Source organism: Rhinolophus hipposideros (genome assembly GCF_964194185.1).
Source record: "Rhinolophus hipposideros genome assembly, chromosome: 12".
In the NCBI taxonomy this organism is placed as follows: Eukaryota; Metazoa; Chordata; class Mammalia; order Chiroptera; family Rhinolophidae; genus Rhinolophus; species Rhinolophus hipposideros.
The window spans coordinates 77,031,343-77,048,025 of record NC_138058.1 but is presented as its reverse complement, the minus strand read 5'-3'; the positions used below and the strand labels follow the sequence as shown (position 1 = coordinate 77,048,025).

At 49.1% G+C, this 16,683-nt stretch overlaps 1 protein-coding gene across 6 annotated transcripts in view; it reads left to right on the top strand.

Annotated features, from left to right (window-relative positions):
* SNTG2 (syntrophin gamma 2) overlaps positions 1-14,733 on the top strand; it is a 160,402-nt gene extending 145,669 nt beyond the window's left edge. For all 6 annotated transcript variants that reach the window (XM_081068248.1, XM_081068251.1, XM_081068249.1 and 3 more), the window contains 2 exons: positions 890-1,000; positions 14,469-14,733. In XM_081068248.1, coding sequence (XP_080924374.1) covers positions 890-1,000; positions 14,469-14,600 — 243 coding nt within the window. In that variant the 3' untranslated portion in view covers positions 14,601-14,733. The remainder of the gene's footprint in view (positions 1-889; positions 1,001-14,468) is intronic.
* Positions 14,734-16,683: the final 1,950 nt, after the last annotated feature.

Below are 16,683 nucleotides of genomic sequence, written 5' to 3'. Positions count from 1 at the left end.
GGTGAGGGTGGTGAGGGAACAGACATGCCCTTGAAACGCTCCTCAGTGTCCTTGCCTTTGGGGACACTTAGAGAATAACAGGTTCATTATTTCAAAATAAATGCTTTAATAGAAACCCAACCTCTAGCTTGTGAAAACAAATAATTCCTGTTCTTTACTGGGAATTTTCTGGGAAGGTAAGGATTTATTACCATGAGGTGTGTGCAATTAGAGACTATCTTTTATGAAACACAGCCAGTAAGTCGTTGTCCGGTGCAGCCCTTTTATGTTAAAGAGCATAAATTTATGGTGCATTTCATCTCTAAGTTACCTTAGCAAACATTAAGTAACCTTTGCACTTAATAGGGAATATTATCTACATTGTTCAACTTGGAGAAACTAATGCTGAGTGATCGGAACACGGCGGGGGTGTATCCAGCAGGATTAGAGGTTTTCATTTTACCTGCTCTCCAGACCGTGTCCCACATGCCGTAGCAAGAACTGGACCTGGAAGTGGATTTTTAAAAGTTTACCTGCAGAAAAAGAGCGAGGATCTTACGATGGTTTTAGACTAAGCACGGAAGAATTGAAGAGAAAACCAGAGAGGGTGGATGTGGATGGTGGGGTTGGGGAGGAGACAGGGAAGGGCTGTGACCCAGGCTCCAGGCACAGCGACAGGGGCGTGGATGGAGGGGCAGAAAAAACCCTTGGGGGTGTGAGCACGTCAGGCCCAGCACTGAGCCGAGAAGAGAAGGTGGCGATTCTGATAAGTTCTCTCACACTCCATGTAGATAAGATGATTAAACAAATGTCTGTGTTTATTTAAATAGATTCTTTAAGGTATGAATAAATGTAATTAAGTAAATGAGCTCTTGTTTCTAAATCACTAATGAATTCCATTCCTTTTCAGACCGTCCTATGGAGATATAAATTCTCTCAGCTTAAAGGGTCTTCAGATGATGGGAAAGGCCGAGTCAGGCTATTATTTCAGAACCTGGACACCAAACAAATCGAGACAAAGGTACGTGGTTCGCTCTGCCAGCCAGCCCACCCCACGTGAAGTGAAACGTAACTGGGCAGCAGGTCAACGTTTCCACCGCACATGGAAAAAGGTTCGTCCCGAAGTGCAGACCCTCCATACAGCCAGGGAGCGGGGACGCCCAAAGGGCCCACGCTCTGACCCCATGGGGACTCTGCACCTAAAATCATGAGACTTAAAACATTTGATTCCGTGAGAAAACATGTATTTCTTAGTAAATATTAGCAGGAAATCGATATTTTAAAATACATGCAAAGTCGAAATTTAAAGGGAGAGCTTGACCGACCGCATTAAGTACATGATAAAGTGTCTGTAATGTTAAGAACAAACTGCTGATTGAAAGGTGGTTAGACGTAACGTACACATTCATTGCACGAGCTGTCACTTTGCTCTCAACAAGTACTGTTTTATTCCATGTTCTATGTATAAATGTGTTGTCAACAACCCAGTTTTAATACAAACTAAAAACAAAATAATGATAGGTTCACTACACTAAAGAAAAAGGGAAAAAAAACACAAATGTGAGACCCATGACACATATCGTCTGGAAACAGACTCAACACTTTGCATGCATTTTTTTTCTGATGAAATTAATCAGAGGGACACATGACATTTTTATTTCTGAATGTTTAGTGTCAACTTTTAACAACACTTTACTGAGTTTACTTAAATGTTCCATCTCTACTTTTCAGTACAATTGAAATTATACAGAATTTCTTGACATTCTTATATTCAGGGAATGGATACGATAAGACTCTGAATGTAAACACTGTCACAGCTATTGGGTCATGGGTGTATAAGGGGGCAGCCGATGGCGGTGCTGGTGTGGACGCAGGACACTGGGCTGTGACAGAGAGCTGGCCACTCCCAGTCGTGCTGCCTTGAACAGTCCAGGGGACGTTTGCCACCGCAAAGTGCGAATCCTAAATGGAGGTGGGGAGACTTGAAATAATGTCACTACTTTAGTGTTTTCTTTGCACTGATATGGCTCCGGGGGTAACCCCGACACTTGGTCCCTCCTCTGGGTTGTGGACTTATTTGCCGACTGCCCTGGAGGGCCGAGGCAAGGGGCCGTGAGTCCTCATGCTCACATCCGCAAACCTCTTAACCCAGTGTGTTGTGTGAGTGTGAGACGCCGTGTGAGCTGGTTCAGCAGGCGTCCTGGGGCTTATGCTGCGGTTCCTGTTGCTTCTGCCTGAGCAGCTGCTGTCCCAGGGCACATGCTTTGGGAACACCCAACTGCTTACGTGGCTCTCCTTTGGACAGAGGACACGTGTTTCCTTAGATTTAAAGGTATTTATTTTTTTAACGTTCCGTCACCTTCTGGTTTTGAGTTATTAACAGGAGCAGAGGTAGTGTCTTGTGTAAACCCAAGAGTTGGAGATACACGGGATTTACTCAGGATGTATGTTTGTTTCAGACAGGCTCAGTGGCTTCATGGCACTCTGTTTACACGGCATCAGTTTCCATTTTCAGTTTAAGAAAGAGATAGAACCCTAGAAAGTAGTAGAAGTGACAAGGATGGACATGGGACCCAGAGCAGTGAAGCTCAAACAGTCTTCAGGGGTATTTAATAGGCCCCCCCCCCAAAAGGCAAGTACAATAACTACACACAGGAATGAATGTGAGACACAAAAGTATCTCCCAGCAAACCCAGCGCCCTTCGCCTGGTCCCAGTGTCCCTGCCTCCCCATGAGGCCATGGGCTGGGGAGGCAGAGGGCAGAGAGAGGCAGAGGTCGTAGGTAACTGCAGATAGAGTAGGACAGGTAGGCATGTCGCTTGGCCCTGCCAAGGCCCGGCACAGGGTCTGTGCAGCTGAGGACACAAATGAGGTGAAAATAATTTTCCACATCGCCCACAGAGCAGGAAACAACCCTGAAAGAGCCTCAAATAGGCCACACCCGGCTGGCAGTGGTCACTCAAACAAACTCCCTTTAAGCTGATGTCTGCATTTGTTACAGCTTATGAGACAGAAGAAAGTTGGGGATGCCAGCTGGGGGGTGCAGACCCCATGACAGCTCTTTGTGTGGACGTTCGACTTAAACAAGACCCTTGGGTGTGAATTCTGAGCAAGAACCAGAGCTTTGCACATACTTAGTGTATGCAGCATGGGGATTTTGGCGGTAACCGGAGCCTTGTGTTGCCACAATGCATCAGTTAACCGGGAGCTGCAGAGAAAGCTGTATTCCTGTTGCTTGATTTTCCGGGTAATGAGTCATCACCATGGAACAGTTTTTAATAGTTATTGCCCATCTTTCTGGGCTGATACCCACAGTACAGCATTAGTAATTAGTCGTAATGAGAAAGCTGGCGTCTCTCCTGGAACCCTGGGAGGACGCTGGCGCCTGGCGCACCAGAGTGGAACGTTTCTTCTTAGGACCCATCACGTACACTTCAGGGATTTGGGATGATTCCTCAATGGCTCCCATGGCTGGAGATTTGGGGTTGCAGAATTTTTTAAATGAACCATCTGTTTTTCTTTTTTTCCCGTTTCTCCTTTAAAAAAGGGTAGTGAAGACAAGCTTTACAAAATGAATGACTCACTCCCTTGCTGTCCTGCTTAGTTGGCTGTATGTTGTTTCTGTAAATTAGGCGGATGATACAGACTCAACGTGGATGTGCCACGGGGGCCCAGTTCCCCGGAGCCTGAAGCGCTGTGGACGTGACGGTCTGTTTAAGGGGCCTCTGCGGGGGGGGGGGGCTCCTAAGTGTGGCCGCTGGTTCTCTGCGCATCGGCACAGATGGCCAGGGGCTGCCTGAGGCGTCTGGGGTGTCTGGACCGTGGCTCTCAGGGCAGCCTGGGGTGTGGGACCCACGTGGCCAGAGGACAGGGCCTGCGCTATCCTCCCATCTGACCACTGGGCCTGGGCGTTCACAGGAGGGAAAGGTGTCGGTGCTTTCAAACAACGGCCGGTCTGCGAGGCCAGTGTAAGTTGAGGAGAAGCTCTAGTTGCTTTATGTTCAGCTACTCAGGCTTTAAGACAAACTGTAACTAGCCTGGAGCCTGGTCGGCAGGCTCCGTGTCCTAGGGTGGCGGTAAGATATCCGGGCACACATGAGAGATGCGCTTTGGTGCTCACAGAGCACTGAGAAACCGCGTCGCACGCTCCATTCCTGCCAGGGCGCCCCGGCAGCTTGGGGCTCTCCTACCGCCATGGCAGTCGGCTTACTTCAGACATTAGTTTGCAAAGTGCTCTGAGGGGCAGGTTCCCGTGTGCGTGTGTGAATGCCCCCTGGACAGCTGCTCCTCCCTTAACTTCCACCTCGTAAGAGAGACAAGGCCGTGAGCTCATGGCTGGGGGGCCAAGAAAGGCATGTCTGTTTCATGGCTTTCACTTACATTATTGTCACCCATCAGCCAAGTCGCATTCTCATAACTTTGTTTTACTGGCTTTTATTTTTATTTTGAAGGGACCATCTCTGTTAGACCTTATATTTTGGACATCAAAATAATGTTGGATTTATAATTAAAATACAGTATTTCAACTCAAAGATGTTGCCAAGGAAATAGACACAAATATGCCTCTTTTGACATAAAAAACCACCAGTCATAATAATACCTATCAGAGCTTTTTAATGAAAGAGTTGATCTATACGTATTTCAGCGGAAAGCACCTTAAATTGTGTGTCGGGCTGTGTCACCAGCTGTGTTACTGGTGAAGCCATTGCTGACATGCGTGATGTGCCTGTTGTGGGGCAGGAGCTGTGCAGGGCCTCCCGTGCACAGGGCATCACGTGGCATCACGTGACAGCAGCCCTGGGAGAGGCTGTCATCACCTGCAGGGACTGGCCTAAGTGACTGACTTCCGGTCCCAGAATTAAGTGTGGAGTGAAATCGAGCCCAGAGTCCATACCGACGGCGGTCTCCTGTGCTCCCCGTTCTGCGAAAGGCACAGGCCAGTGGATAGCACAAGCCAGGCCCCCACGCTCTGGCTGGCGGAGTCTGAAGAACCCGGCCTCATGTGAGGAGGGGACGAGTCCTCGTGTGAGGCCGTGGCCCTGCGGAGCACAGGGAAGCCCAGAAGCCGGAGATGTTTTCTCAGTGAGGAGGGCGCGTGCGTGTCCTCCGTGCTCCTCGGCGGGCCTGGTGACAGACCATGCGGCCTGGTGTTGTCCACACGCAGGTGAACTGCCCTGGAGGGGAGGGAGGGTGGCGGAGGGCGGAGGCACTGCCAGGCTGAGGGGCGGGCAGACCAGGTGACCGGCCAGGCCACAGAGGCTACGTGGTCCCAGGGACTCACACCACCAACTCAAAGTCAGTCACCATCCTGCCCAGAACCCGGCGTGGGGACGGGAATAATAAGGGAAATGTCACCAACCTAAGCCACGTGGTCCATCTGGACACGGTGTTGGTGAGTGACAGAGGGTGCGCCGCACTCAGCCACGTGCCCACTCAGCCGCTGGCCACGTCTCAGTCACAGCTGCCCAGTTCCAGGCCTCACCGGCGCTGGGAAAGGATGTGTTTCTAAAATAATGAGTCTAAGCCTTGTTTTGGGTAATAAATCACGGTGTCCATTTAAAATTTATTTTTTTATTAAAATTTTATAAAGAAGAAAAAGGTGTCCCATTTAAATGACCAGATGGCATCAGACATCTCTGTGCCTGAGGGTGTGGGAGGGGCATCTTCCTTCATCCTCGGTGTGAAGTGTGGTTTTCTAGCTGGCAATTCCCCGAAACTGGGCACAAGAGGAGACTTCACAGGAAGAGGGCCGAAGGAGCTTCTGTCAGGAAGGAGATGAGAATTTACATGTAGAGGCATCAGTTATTGACGTTTTGGCAAAGTGTTCATTTCAAAAACTTTTGAAACAATGAGTGAGAGCGTCAGTGCGTGAGTAAGGCTGGATGTCGGTTACTGTGGAGCACGGTGGCCTGGCTGTGCATACCAGCAGCATTTCGGAGACAGTCACTCTGCATCCTGAACAAAGCATGCAGACAGCCCACTGCCTTTGTTGTCAGCCGTGTCAGCGTCTCCGTGTCCTTCCTGCCCATTTGGCGGGCTGTGCCAACGGCACACACACCGTGAAAGGTCACGTGGCAGCTGCTGGTCGGGGACAAGCCCCGACATGTGTATGTCTGAAGCACCAGCCTGTGACATTCCAGCTCTCAGGACTCACGGGAAGATGGAAGCAAGGTGAACTGTGACAAAGGGGGCCGTGGAACTGACCGCTGCCGGGTCCTAAGTGAGAAACTAGGAGGACAACCGCCCACAGGTCCCTGAAAAGACAGTGAAGCGACCTGTTCAGCTGTCATCGCCAGGAAGAGCCGGGGCCCTGCAGACAGATGTGGCATTTAGGTGGCCGATAGACGACTGACAAGAACCAACGCCTGGTATGGGCTTTTGTTAGTTACTAGCTCGTCACAGTAACCTGAAAACGTCTTTCCCAGGATCCTGACATATTTATTCTACTTTCTAAAATCATTTCAGCATGAGTAAAATTCTGTGCTGTTTCTTTGAGAATTGATTTTGTTTATGAAATAAGTGTAGGAGTGATTTATCTTTGTCAGAACTTGGAGACTTTGAGTAAAAGGTTTACGTGAGCAGAGAAAAGCAGGCCGGTGACACTCGTGGCACCTGTGTGCATCGGGGTTACTTGGGGGGGGGGCGACACTTCATGGAAACAAGTCTCAGGCAGTGGACATTCATCTCCCAAAAACAGGTCTCAGGGGAAGGAAGCTGGTGAAAGTGACACACTCAGCCCTTGGGAAAAGTCAGATGTTTTGAGAGTCCTGGTGAGATGGTAACGCTGAGCTTTCCTGTAAATAAAACCTATGAAGTTATTGTGCTGTTATTTGCCGAGGAGGAAAAGGCAGTTTAAAATGGGAGCCAGAGAACAACCGAGCAGCCCTCAGGGTGCAGAGCAGTGGGCATCCAGGAGGTGTTTACAGAGGCAGCGCAATGGTGCCATGCCAACCACACTTCTGTGCAGGCAGGTGGCCCTTTGAACCAGACAGAAGGAAGGGAGCAGGTGACCCAGGTCAATTCCAAGGGGACGGGAGGGTCAGCTGCTCGTCTCTTCCCTGCTGTGCTCCTGCCACCCCCGGGACGGCATGTGCCTCACAGAAACTCCAGCTTCCAGCCACAAATTGCCCCTCTCGGTGCTTCGTGCTCTGCCCAGTGACCCACCAGGATCTCTGGAACGCACCCGTCGCTTGGTCCCTGGCTCAGGCTCCGTTCTCGGTGGTTCCCTGTGAGGAGTTTCCTGCCCCCAGTCCTCCCCTTCCGCGTAATGGCAGAGGTCATCTTCTTCACGCAGATGTGACTGCCCGGTCCCTGCTCACCTCCCACCTGGCGACGGGGTCGAGGGCAGCATTGGACCACACAGCCCCTCACCACACCCCAGGACACAGCCGGCCCTCAGAGCTCAGCGCCCGCCGGCCAGCCCTACCCCCGCCAACGGTAACAGGCCAGTTACTGCCGAGGCTGGTGCATTCAGAACCACGCTCCACTCAGTTCTGTCCCCGTAACCTTTCTGTGCGTCGGGCAGGCCCTGCCTTGAGCCCATGACAAGGGCAGAGTACACATCTGCGCCCCCAGATGGCCTCTGTCATTACGCGCACACAGCTCACCAGGTGAGGACCCACTTCCGCTCAGTAGGGGAGGCAGAGCCTGAGAATCTGCGTTTGCAAGAAGCTTCCAGGAGCTGCTCATGCTCTGGGACAGCCCCACGTGAAACCTGGTGCAACCGCGTTTCTTCTGGGACGTCTTTGTGACATGGTGACGCTGTGGGCGAGTCCTGTAGTCTTCAGTAAGTGAAACAGCGCCCACCCACTGGACCAAGGGCTCAGTCCTGGACTTCAGGTGCCAGTTTGTGACTAATCGGCCTGGTCACCTTGCAGAAGTGACTTAAAACTCTGACACCTCCACTCCCTCACCCGGAGAACGGGATTTGTCGCTTCATGGTGAGTGTTTTATTTTACTTTTTATCTTTGAGGCTGGGACACGTTGTCACGGTGACACAGATAACTTGGTGAAGAGGCCTGTCGCTGGCTGGGCACCGATGGAAGCAGCTCTCAATCACGCTTGACAGTGGTGCCAGCTAAGGTGGGAGAGAAGCCACCACAACCCTCAGTCCTGAGCTGCGTGGGGCCACGCCTCCTGCGAGCCACAAGCAAATCACAGGAATTTTGCCAGCAGATGTTAAACTGTTGGAAACCATTGCTTGAAACTGACTGTGGTGTGAATATTAAATGGGAGACCAAGGTCTGAACCGCAATAGCCAGAGGTATTAACCATTAAATTATAAAGTTCAGAAGGCGGTCAGGCCGATCGGAGTCCCTGCAGAGCCATACGTGGTAAGTTGATTTCTGGGGCCTAGTTTTTTCTTGAGGTAGCATATTCTGTCATACATGGTCTCAACCTTCTTTAAGGGCAATTACAAAGCATCATTTCTAGACGGTCATTCATTTATTCAGCAGCCGTCTAGTTCAAGTACATCCTCTGTGAGGAATTCACTGGGGTGAGGAATTCACTGGGATAGGACGCGGTGAGGCTCGCTTTGAAATACAGTCTGCATTTGAATTGTATGGCTGAGTGGAAACTCTTCTGCCTAATGGCCATAGACTTTAAATTTCCCCCTCAATAAGGTCGTCAGGTGACAATTGGGGAAAACTGGAAACCCGGGATGGCTACTGTTCATCAAAAGGGTGTCAGTCAATGTGTGGGCATTGTACAGGCATTTTTTGACAAGTCTGGCAATTTGCGCACTGAGATGGAAATATGGACAGTTCAGTAAAGAAATGTGATTTCTACTGGAGGAGATTTACTGAGGACAGGCAGGTGATATTAACTCTTGTGTTGATTGAAAGTGTCGCCCTTGTGATAGATAGTGCAGTAAAGATTGTGAAGGAAGAAATGTTTTCTCACATTTCAGTGCCCTCATTATCTCTGTTCTGGCAAGCCCATTGTAGGTCCTATGGCTTCCTAAAAGTTTTACCTCATTAAGGAAAAGTCAGAAATATTAAAACACTCAAAGTGGATGGATAATTGTGCCAAGCTGTAGACTATATTTAAAATCATTATTTCAGCCAACATGAAATATTAAAAGGCGTTATGAAAATCTAGGTCATTAGGACAAATGTGCTCAGAGGAAAGTAACTGGGTGACAGTTCAGTGGTAAACAGAGGGACATGGGCCTGGCAGTCAGTGGATACGCTGCAGCCACTGCGCTCCTGACCCTCAGCTTCCTGGTCTTTCCACAAGAACAGTGTTGCCTGTTGGAAATGTGATTGACTGGGACAGTGCATGCAAGAACACTTTGGAACGTTCAGGCAGTTTCTAACCATATATTGTGAGGGTCGGCAAACATGGCTGAGCAGAAAGGTCGTGGGCGTCAGGGTCAGACAGACCCTGATAGTCTTCCTTCACCCACAGTGGCAGTGTGACTCGGGCTTCAGCAGGCCTGTTTGTCATCATGAATCAGGGACCGTCCTGCCTCGTGAGTGGTCATGAGGGGAAGAAGGCGCGTGCGGGCAGCCGCCTGCCCAGTGACCACACAGACTCACACCAAATAGTTTTCATTTTCTTTGCACGATGTTAGTGTCGTACATACCACCACTGTGGCCTGGGAGCTCATTTCATCTTTCCATGACTCAGAAATCTTTTTTTTTTCACTGTGATAAATCATATGAGGTCTATTCTTTTAACCGATTTTTAAGTGTACAGTTCAATAGAGTTAAGTGCATTTGCACTGTTATGCAACTAGTCTCCAGAACTTTCCATCTTCCCAAACTGAAACTGCACCCACTAAACACTCACTCTCCATCCCCTCCCCACCCCCGGTACCCACCATCTATTTACTTCCTTTCTCTGTGAATTAGATGACTCGGGGGACCTCACAGGGTCACACAGGGTTTGTGTGTGTGACTGGCTTATTTCTCTTAGTACAATGTCCCAAGGTTCACGCCTATTGTCGCCTGTGTCAGAATCTCCTTTTTTGAAGGCTGAATACTCCATTGTGTGGCTGGACCACATCTTCTTACCCAATCGTTAGTCGGTGGACACCGGGTGGTTTCTGCCTGTTGGCCACTGTAACTGTGCTGCTCTGAACATCGAGTACAGGTGTCTCTTTAAGTCCCAGCTGTCAACTCTTTGGACAAATACCCAGGAATGGAATTGCTGGCTCATGTGGTGGTTGTATTTTTAACATTTCGAGGAACCTCTTTCCTGTGTCCATAGTGGCTGCACATTTTTCCCTCCCACCAACTGTGCAGGAGGGTTCCAGCTTCTCCACATCCTCACTAACACTTGTTGTTTTATATGGTTTTGCTGTTTTGTTTTGTTTTTAACTTTGAACAAGGCCATCCTAGCAGGTGTGAGGTGGCACCTCATTTCCCAGATGGTTAGTGATGCTGAGCAATTTTTAGCACACCTGTTGGACATGTATGTGTCATCTTTTGAAAAGTGCCCACTTTTCAATTGGCCCATCCACACACTGTGTTGCAAAACATTGTCCCTCTCAAATTCCCTGGCTCTTGTATGGAGCCTGGACCATGGGCTAGCAGCCCATCCTGTTCTGGAGAAGTTCCTGGTGTGTCCACATCACCAGACCATGCTCATGCACCCCCGTGCTCGCGCACCCCCATGCTCGTGTACCCCATGTTTGTGCACCCCATGTTTGTGTACCCCATGCTCATGCACCCCCATGCTCGTGTACCACCATGCTCATAGTACCACAGGGGTGGGGGTCAGGCTACAGTCTTTATTCCCAGAGGGCTCTGGGTACCTGCTGCACAGGAAGGAGAAGCCCATTGCTTTCTCTATATTTAAATGCATTATATTGGCATAACTGTTATAATAACAGAGGCAAATGTAGTGAGTTTTTTCCTTTACTTGATAATAGAATTCTGTCCCTATGTGATTTTGTTTCCGTCACTTCACACACAAAGCAGTAAGCACACATTGATCACTTGTATGTCACCAGACACAGGGCGATATGAGGATGAGGGACCTTCTCTTGGGGATGGAGTGGGTGATTTTGGTTTAATATCTGCAAAGAAGAGCCTCTGAAATAAAGAGCATGGGGGTCCACGTAGCATATGAGACATGGTTTTGCAGAAAAATCCTGTCACCCTCTGTGGTGTTTAGAGAATTGGTCCCGTTGGAGCTTACAGTCACCAGGTGGCTGGCCTTGGGGACAAATCCAAGGTCAGGTCCCCCCACACTGTCCCACCACAAGGATCATATCTATCACCTCAGTCTGCTCTGCCCTCGTCATTCCTCAAAGTTGCCCTGCGTGGGTAAACTGAGTCCTTCGGTCAAGGGCTCGGCTCTTTTCTGTGTTTTCCACCAAGCCTCAGACATTGGACCCCCGATTCCATCATCCCCTCTTGGAGACCAGCATAAAACTTTGTAACGGTGCTGCATGATTTCTTTTCAGTGGTGGCAGACTGAGATTCTATGGTGGCATTATAATGTGCCCCACTCTCCACCTGTAATGAGGAGTTTCTCTGTAACAATTCACCCCATGAATGTGTAAGTCATGTTCTTTAGTCGGTTGCAGAATTTCCTAAGTGGTCCTCAGAGATGTCCTGTCTTTAGACAGTCAATCAGCCTGAGAAACAAAGCATTACTGTTGCAGAGACAGGACGGTCACCCAGTATCCGAAACAACTAAAGCTATTTAGGTCTCCCAAACTGACTTTCTCTCCAAACCCATTTGGACCAAAGCTCCTTTCCTAATATCACACTTAATACGGTCCGATTGTTTGGGGAAGTACTGCTCTATGATAGCATCACATTTAATATAATTTTCCAGTCCCTTTACTATTGGAGGGATGTGCAGTCTTAGAATTCAACATGAGCCCTCCCTGAGCTCCAACAGAATGTCAACATCTGTTCTTGGCTGGCTCAAGTGGCGAAGTCGTAACTCAGCATAGCTTTGCTGGTAAATTGAGGTTAGGAAATCGGCAGAGCGGTGTCCTGGGAAACGTTCACAGGGTGCCTGCTTACCCAGGTCCTAGGGAAAGGTGGGGTGGAAGCTTTATCTTGGACTCGCCTCACTGCCGACTAGGACCCTTTGTGGGATTTAAAGATGTGCTTTCCCGCGGTTCTGTCAGTGTCTTCAGAGGTTTGGCTGTGTGACTTCAATGTGTACGATCAGAGGTAACTGACACTGAGTTTAGACTCGTGGTCCATGCTGCACACTCTCCTTACCTCAGGGCACGTTGTGCTGCTATTGGATGCGTCTTTGGGGAACTTGAAAAGCAGTTTCCAATTTGCATATGTAAATGATGTGGACATTATGCTCTTTTTTGCAAGCTCAGTAATTATTGCTTGCAGGCATATCCATAAATTGAATTAAGTACATGGCACTTTGCAAGAACCTCATGTTTTTTCTAAAATGTTACATGGTTTTCCAGGGACAAATCACAGTGCACAAAAGATTCGGAATGTGGTCTCAGTTGGTGGAAGCAGTGGGTCCATTTGAATGACAGCTCAGCACAGGCGCTGGGTGGCCCCCAGGTGCGAGGCAGCGAGGGATTTGAGTACCAAGGGCTGTCGTGACTCTTTGGGAAACTACTTACAAAATATTAAGCTCCCACAGGACAACACACCTAAACATTTTGAGCTTTCTGCTCATCAGCACTTAGAAAAAGTCAAAATAAATAACAGTCCATCAAATCAGTCAACTGAAGGTGCCGCTTGCTGTCAAGGCTCAGGAAGGGCTTAGCTTACGGGGCATGGAGAACGGGGCTCCTTTCCTTTGCTTCTGCTGACTGGGCTTCGGGGCGGCTCCACACAAGTCTCTGCCTCTGTCCCTCCAGGCGGATGTCCCTCTGAAATGAATTCATTCTCTCGAGGGCTCTCTCTGCTGGCAGCAGAGGTAACAGCTTTAGGGTGAACGTCCCACAAGCGGCATGCCACTGCCTAGCATGCGACTGCCTGGCCACCCACAGAACTCTGGTTGTCCCCACGTCCCATAGCCATCCCCGAAAAGGGGCAGCTCCAGAGGGAGACAGGTACTCGCGGTTCCAACAGAGGGATTGAGTGGACTTCACATTTAAAGGGAGTCTGAAGTCATTGTTGAGGTGTCAAATCTTGGGTTACGAGAAGTGGCTCGAAAGGCAGGGACAGGTGGCGGGCAGGGTATCCTCACCAGCGTGCTGCCGTCCCTCCCGCCTGGGGTTGTGTCCCTTTCTCCACCCTTTGTCCTGCCCCACAGTGAAAAGGTCAGAGAGCCTTTCCTCAGAGGTGCTGGAAGAAGCACGGCTGTGGAACAAATCAGATCGTGTTGTTTTCCTTTAAAATGATACATAAAAGCTTACTTTCTGATGTCACCTCAGCAGCTTATAAAAACTATGCTGGGATTTTGAAAAAAATTTAGTTACTAGGATGCCAATCAAATAGCAGTCACCTTGAAAAGAATTTTGTTGTACTTTGTTATTTTGGAGTTTTGTTATATCAAAGTTGAAGAAAACATCAGAATAATGCATTTAAAGCTCCCTTCTCCTGGGCGGGACGGTGAATCCCAAGTCGCCACAGAACACGTGGACGTTCAGGTCATACCCCCCTCGTAGCACAGCCTTACAACAGTTTGTCTGACTTCTGCCTCAGCTGTGGGGCCATCGCTGACCTGCTTGTTGGTGCGACGCGAGGACGTATGTGGGGAATTTTCAGGAAGAAGAATGATATCAGTTTGTGGCTTGTGTTTGCTTTTCAGTAGCATTTGGGGTCTTTCAATGGGAATTAGGGATCCAGGAGTTTGTTTGAGTATTTTTTGTTTCTTCCTTGGTGGGGGCACTGCAATCTCTGAGGAAACTTACCCTTGAGCATCGTTTCTTATTTTCCCTGTTGGCAGGGTGATGAGGCTGAACCCGAGTCACTCCTCTGTCCCCTGCCCTGTGTGAGCTGTTCACAGCACCACAGCTGTTGGCTGTTCAGATAATGACGGTCTTTGTTATGAAGCATTCACACATGCATGCACGACACTTATGCACACGCAGTAGGAATCCTCACACACAGGTGTACACACAGGCACACAGGCACACACGGAGAGGCACACTCAGGCACGCATGTGCACACGTGCACAGACATGTGCTAAAGGGCTAGAGCATGTGGTTAGTGCCACTAAATTGCAAATGCCATGAGGTCTGCTGTCCCATCGTCACCCAGTCACCCACCTGGCCATGCTTTAGTGAAGTCTCCAATTGGGACCGTGCTGGTCAGGTGACTTGCGACCCAGCGTGGCTGCCCTAGGCTGCCAAAGAAAGGAAAGGAGTGTCAGCCTGAGGTAGTTACAAGAAAATAAGGCACAGGAACTAAATTGTCAGGAGAGCAGCACAAAACCCAGTACGTTCAGCTTATTGCTACCTGAGTCCGGGTGACTGACCCCTACTCTGCCTTTCTGATTTCCGTGTATGTGCACCTGAGTGACGGTCTCGGGGGTGACAAGTTCAGGCTCTGGCACGTTCCGGTGTGCGTACTACACACGGTGTTCTGTCTTTCCTGCAGGAACTGGAGTTTCAGGACCTGACAGCCGTCCTGCACTGCGTCCACTCCTTCATGGCAGCTAAGGTGGCCTCGATGGACGCCGCTTTCATGGACAGTCAGAGCGTCACCAGGAAGTTCATGCACAGCAGCTGAGCTTGTGCTGGTGACAATGCACGTTAAGTTATTTTCGTAAGGAGGGACTCTTCTGCACAGCACTGCACTTGTCTGGTTTTCTAGCCCGTCTACAGTTGTGACACCAATAAAATCCACCCGTAGTTTCCAGCGATGGGAGGTGCTTGTTAAATCGACGGCTCTGTGTCACCGCGTTGCCCCCGGTCGTGCAGGTGGCCTCAGCACCACGCCCTGGTGCCACTTTGATTTCCTTGTCACGGAGATCCCGGCGCCTCGCCACTTGTATTTTCCTGGGGGTGCGATTGGTCAGTGCCCCTTTTCCTCAGGGAGGAGGCTGAGCCCAGGGCTTGTGGGCGAGATGAGCAGAGGACTGTGGGAAAGGAAATGGGCTTGAATGATTTAATTTACTATTAAACATTTATAAGTTAATTCTTATGTAATGAAATAATGATCACGTAAAGGTTAATTTTCCTAGTTCGTGAAGTGTAGCCTGCATTTTGATGTCCTTGTTTCTCACATGTTTTATTACCTCCAAGAAGATCCACTGTTTTCATTACCAAAAGCAACTTAATGGACTCATGAATTTTCTTCCAGGGGTGCAGACTGTAGTCAGAAAAAGTCAAGGTCGTGTACTCATTTTCAAGGCTGCAAGAACAGGAAGCGTAAAACCAACCAGACGGTAAAGTGCGGAGGGTGGTTCTGAGAGGTCCGTGTTTCCTGCAGCTTCTGCAGACCGAGCTCACATGTGACCACACAGCAGTGTTGGGGTGCAGTGCCCTGCAGCCCCCACCCTTGCGGAATTGGTGTTCAGGAAGAAGGAACTGTCTTATTTATAACGTACCAAATATTTACAAGCGATGGTTTTTATGTTTGAAAATATATCCTCCCTTTTAGAGGACATCTCTATATATTTTATGTATAAAATCCCATTTACATTTTAATGACTTCCACGAAGAGTCTAACGCGAACCCCGTATTTAAAGTGAATTTTAAATAATATTTCACGAGCGTGGTGTTCACAGAGCTTCAGGCAGCCTTTTTCTCTGCAGATGTTTATTCTCTGGTTTTAATGTAAGCTTTAACTCAAATATTAATATTAATAGCAGTAGGAGTTTACAATTTTATAAAATATTCATTAGCTGAGAAAGATAAAGTTAGCAATGTCCCTTTCTCTCGTTTCCTTTGGCTTTGATCATTTGATCTGAGAATTTAATGGGTTCTCATCTTCCTCCCTCATGCCAAAGAGCCTAAACTCATTCAAAAATGGATATGCTCTGTGTTAACGCGGGAAGAAGCTGTGAGGCATCTGTGTTTGGTTTTCATGAAGAAAACAGCTTAGAACACGACTTGCTTGGAGCACAGCTTTCTTGGAGTGTGAGCACAACCACATACTCAGATGGGAGCTGGGCTCGCCAGTGTTTGGCTCTTTTAAATGGTCAACAAGGAGCTTCTCACAAGTCTGTTCGGTCAGATTCGGAGGTAAGGAGCTGCTGGGCAGCGTCCCTGAGAGTCCAGGGGTTTAGCAGTGGACCCAGGACGGCCTCTTCACTCATCGGATGCGGAGACGCTTCCTCTGTGGACGTGGCCTTCGTTCACTCAGGGCAGCTGGGGGGACCGATGGTGACCAGGTCAGGTGCTGCTGTGCCTGCCCTGAGCCTCTTCGTGTCCAGTGCAGGTCGGGGATGGCCCGCTGACCTGCCTGCCCAGGTGGGGGCTCATGGCATCGGTGTCCCCACCCCCATGGCTGAGTCTTTCCTCACACGGCCCCTTTCTCCCATGAAATGAGAGTAAAGGCGTTTAACAACAGCAAAAATGACATTCCCATGGCAACTTAATGGTGTTATTTTTAAGCTGCACAAGCTTTAATGCTTCTCGCAGTGAAAGGAAAACCAAATTCACATTTCTGAAATGATTCCCAAGGGCTGGGGGCAGGACAGCTCTTAGTGTGCACTGTCCTAAAAATTTACTTCCTGTTTCGGCAATGACAAAAGAGGTAACACAGAATTTGGTTGGAAAAAATGATATGTGAAGGACTGATAATTAAGTTCGCGAAAGTATGCGTTTACATGGTGGAAAGTTCGCAAACTTAACCGTCCGACATACAT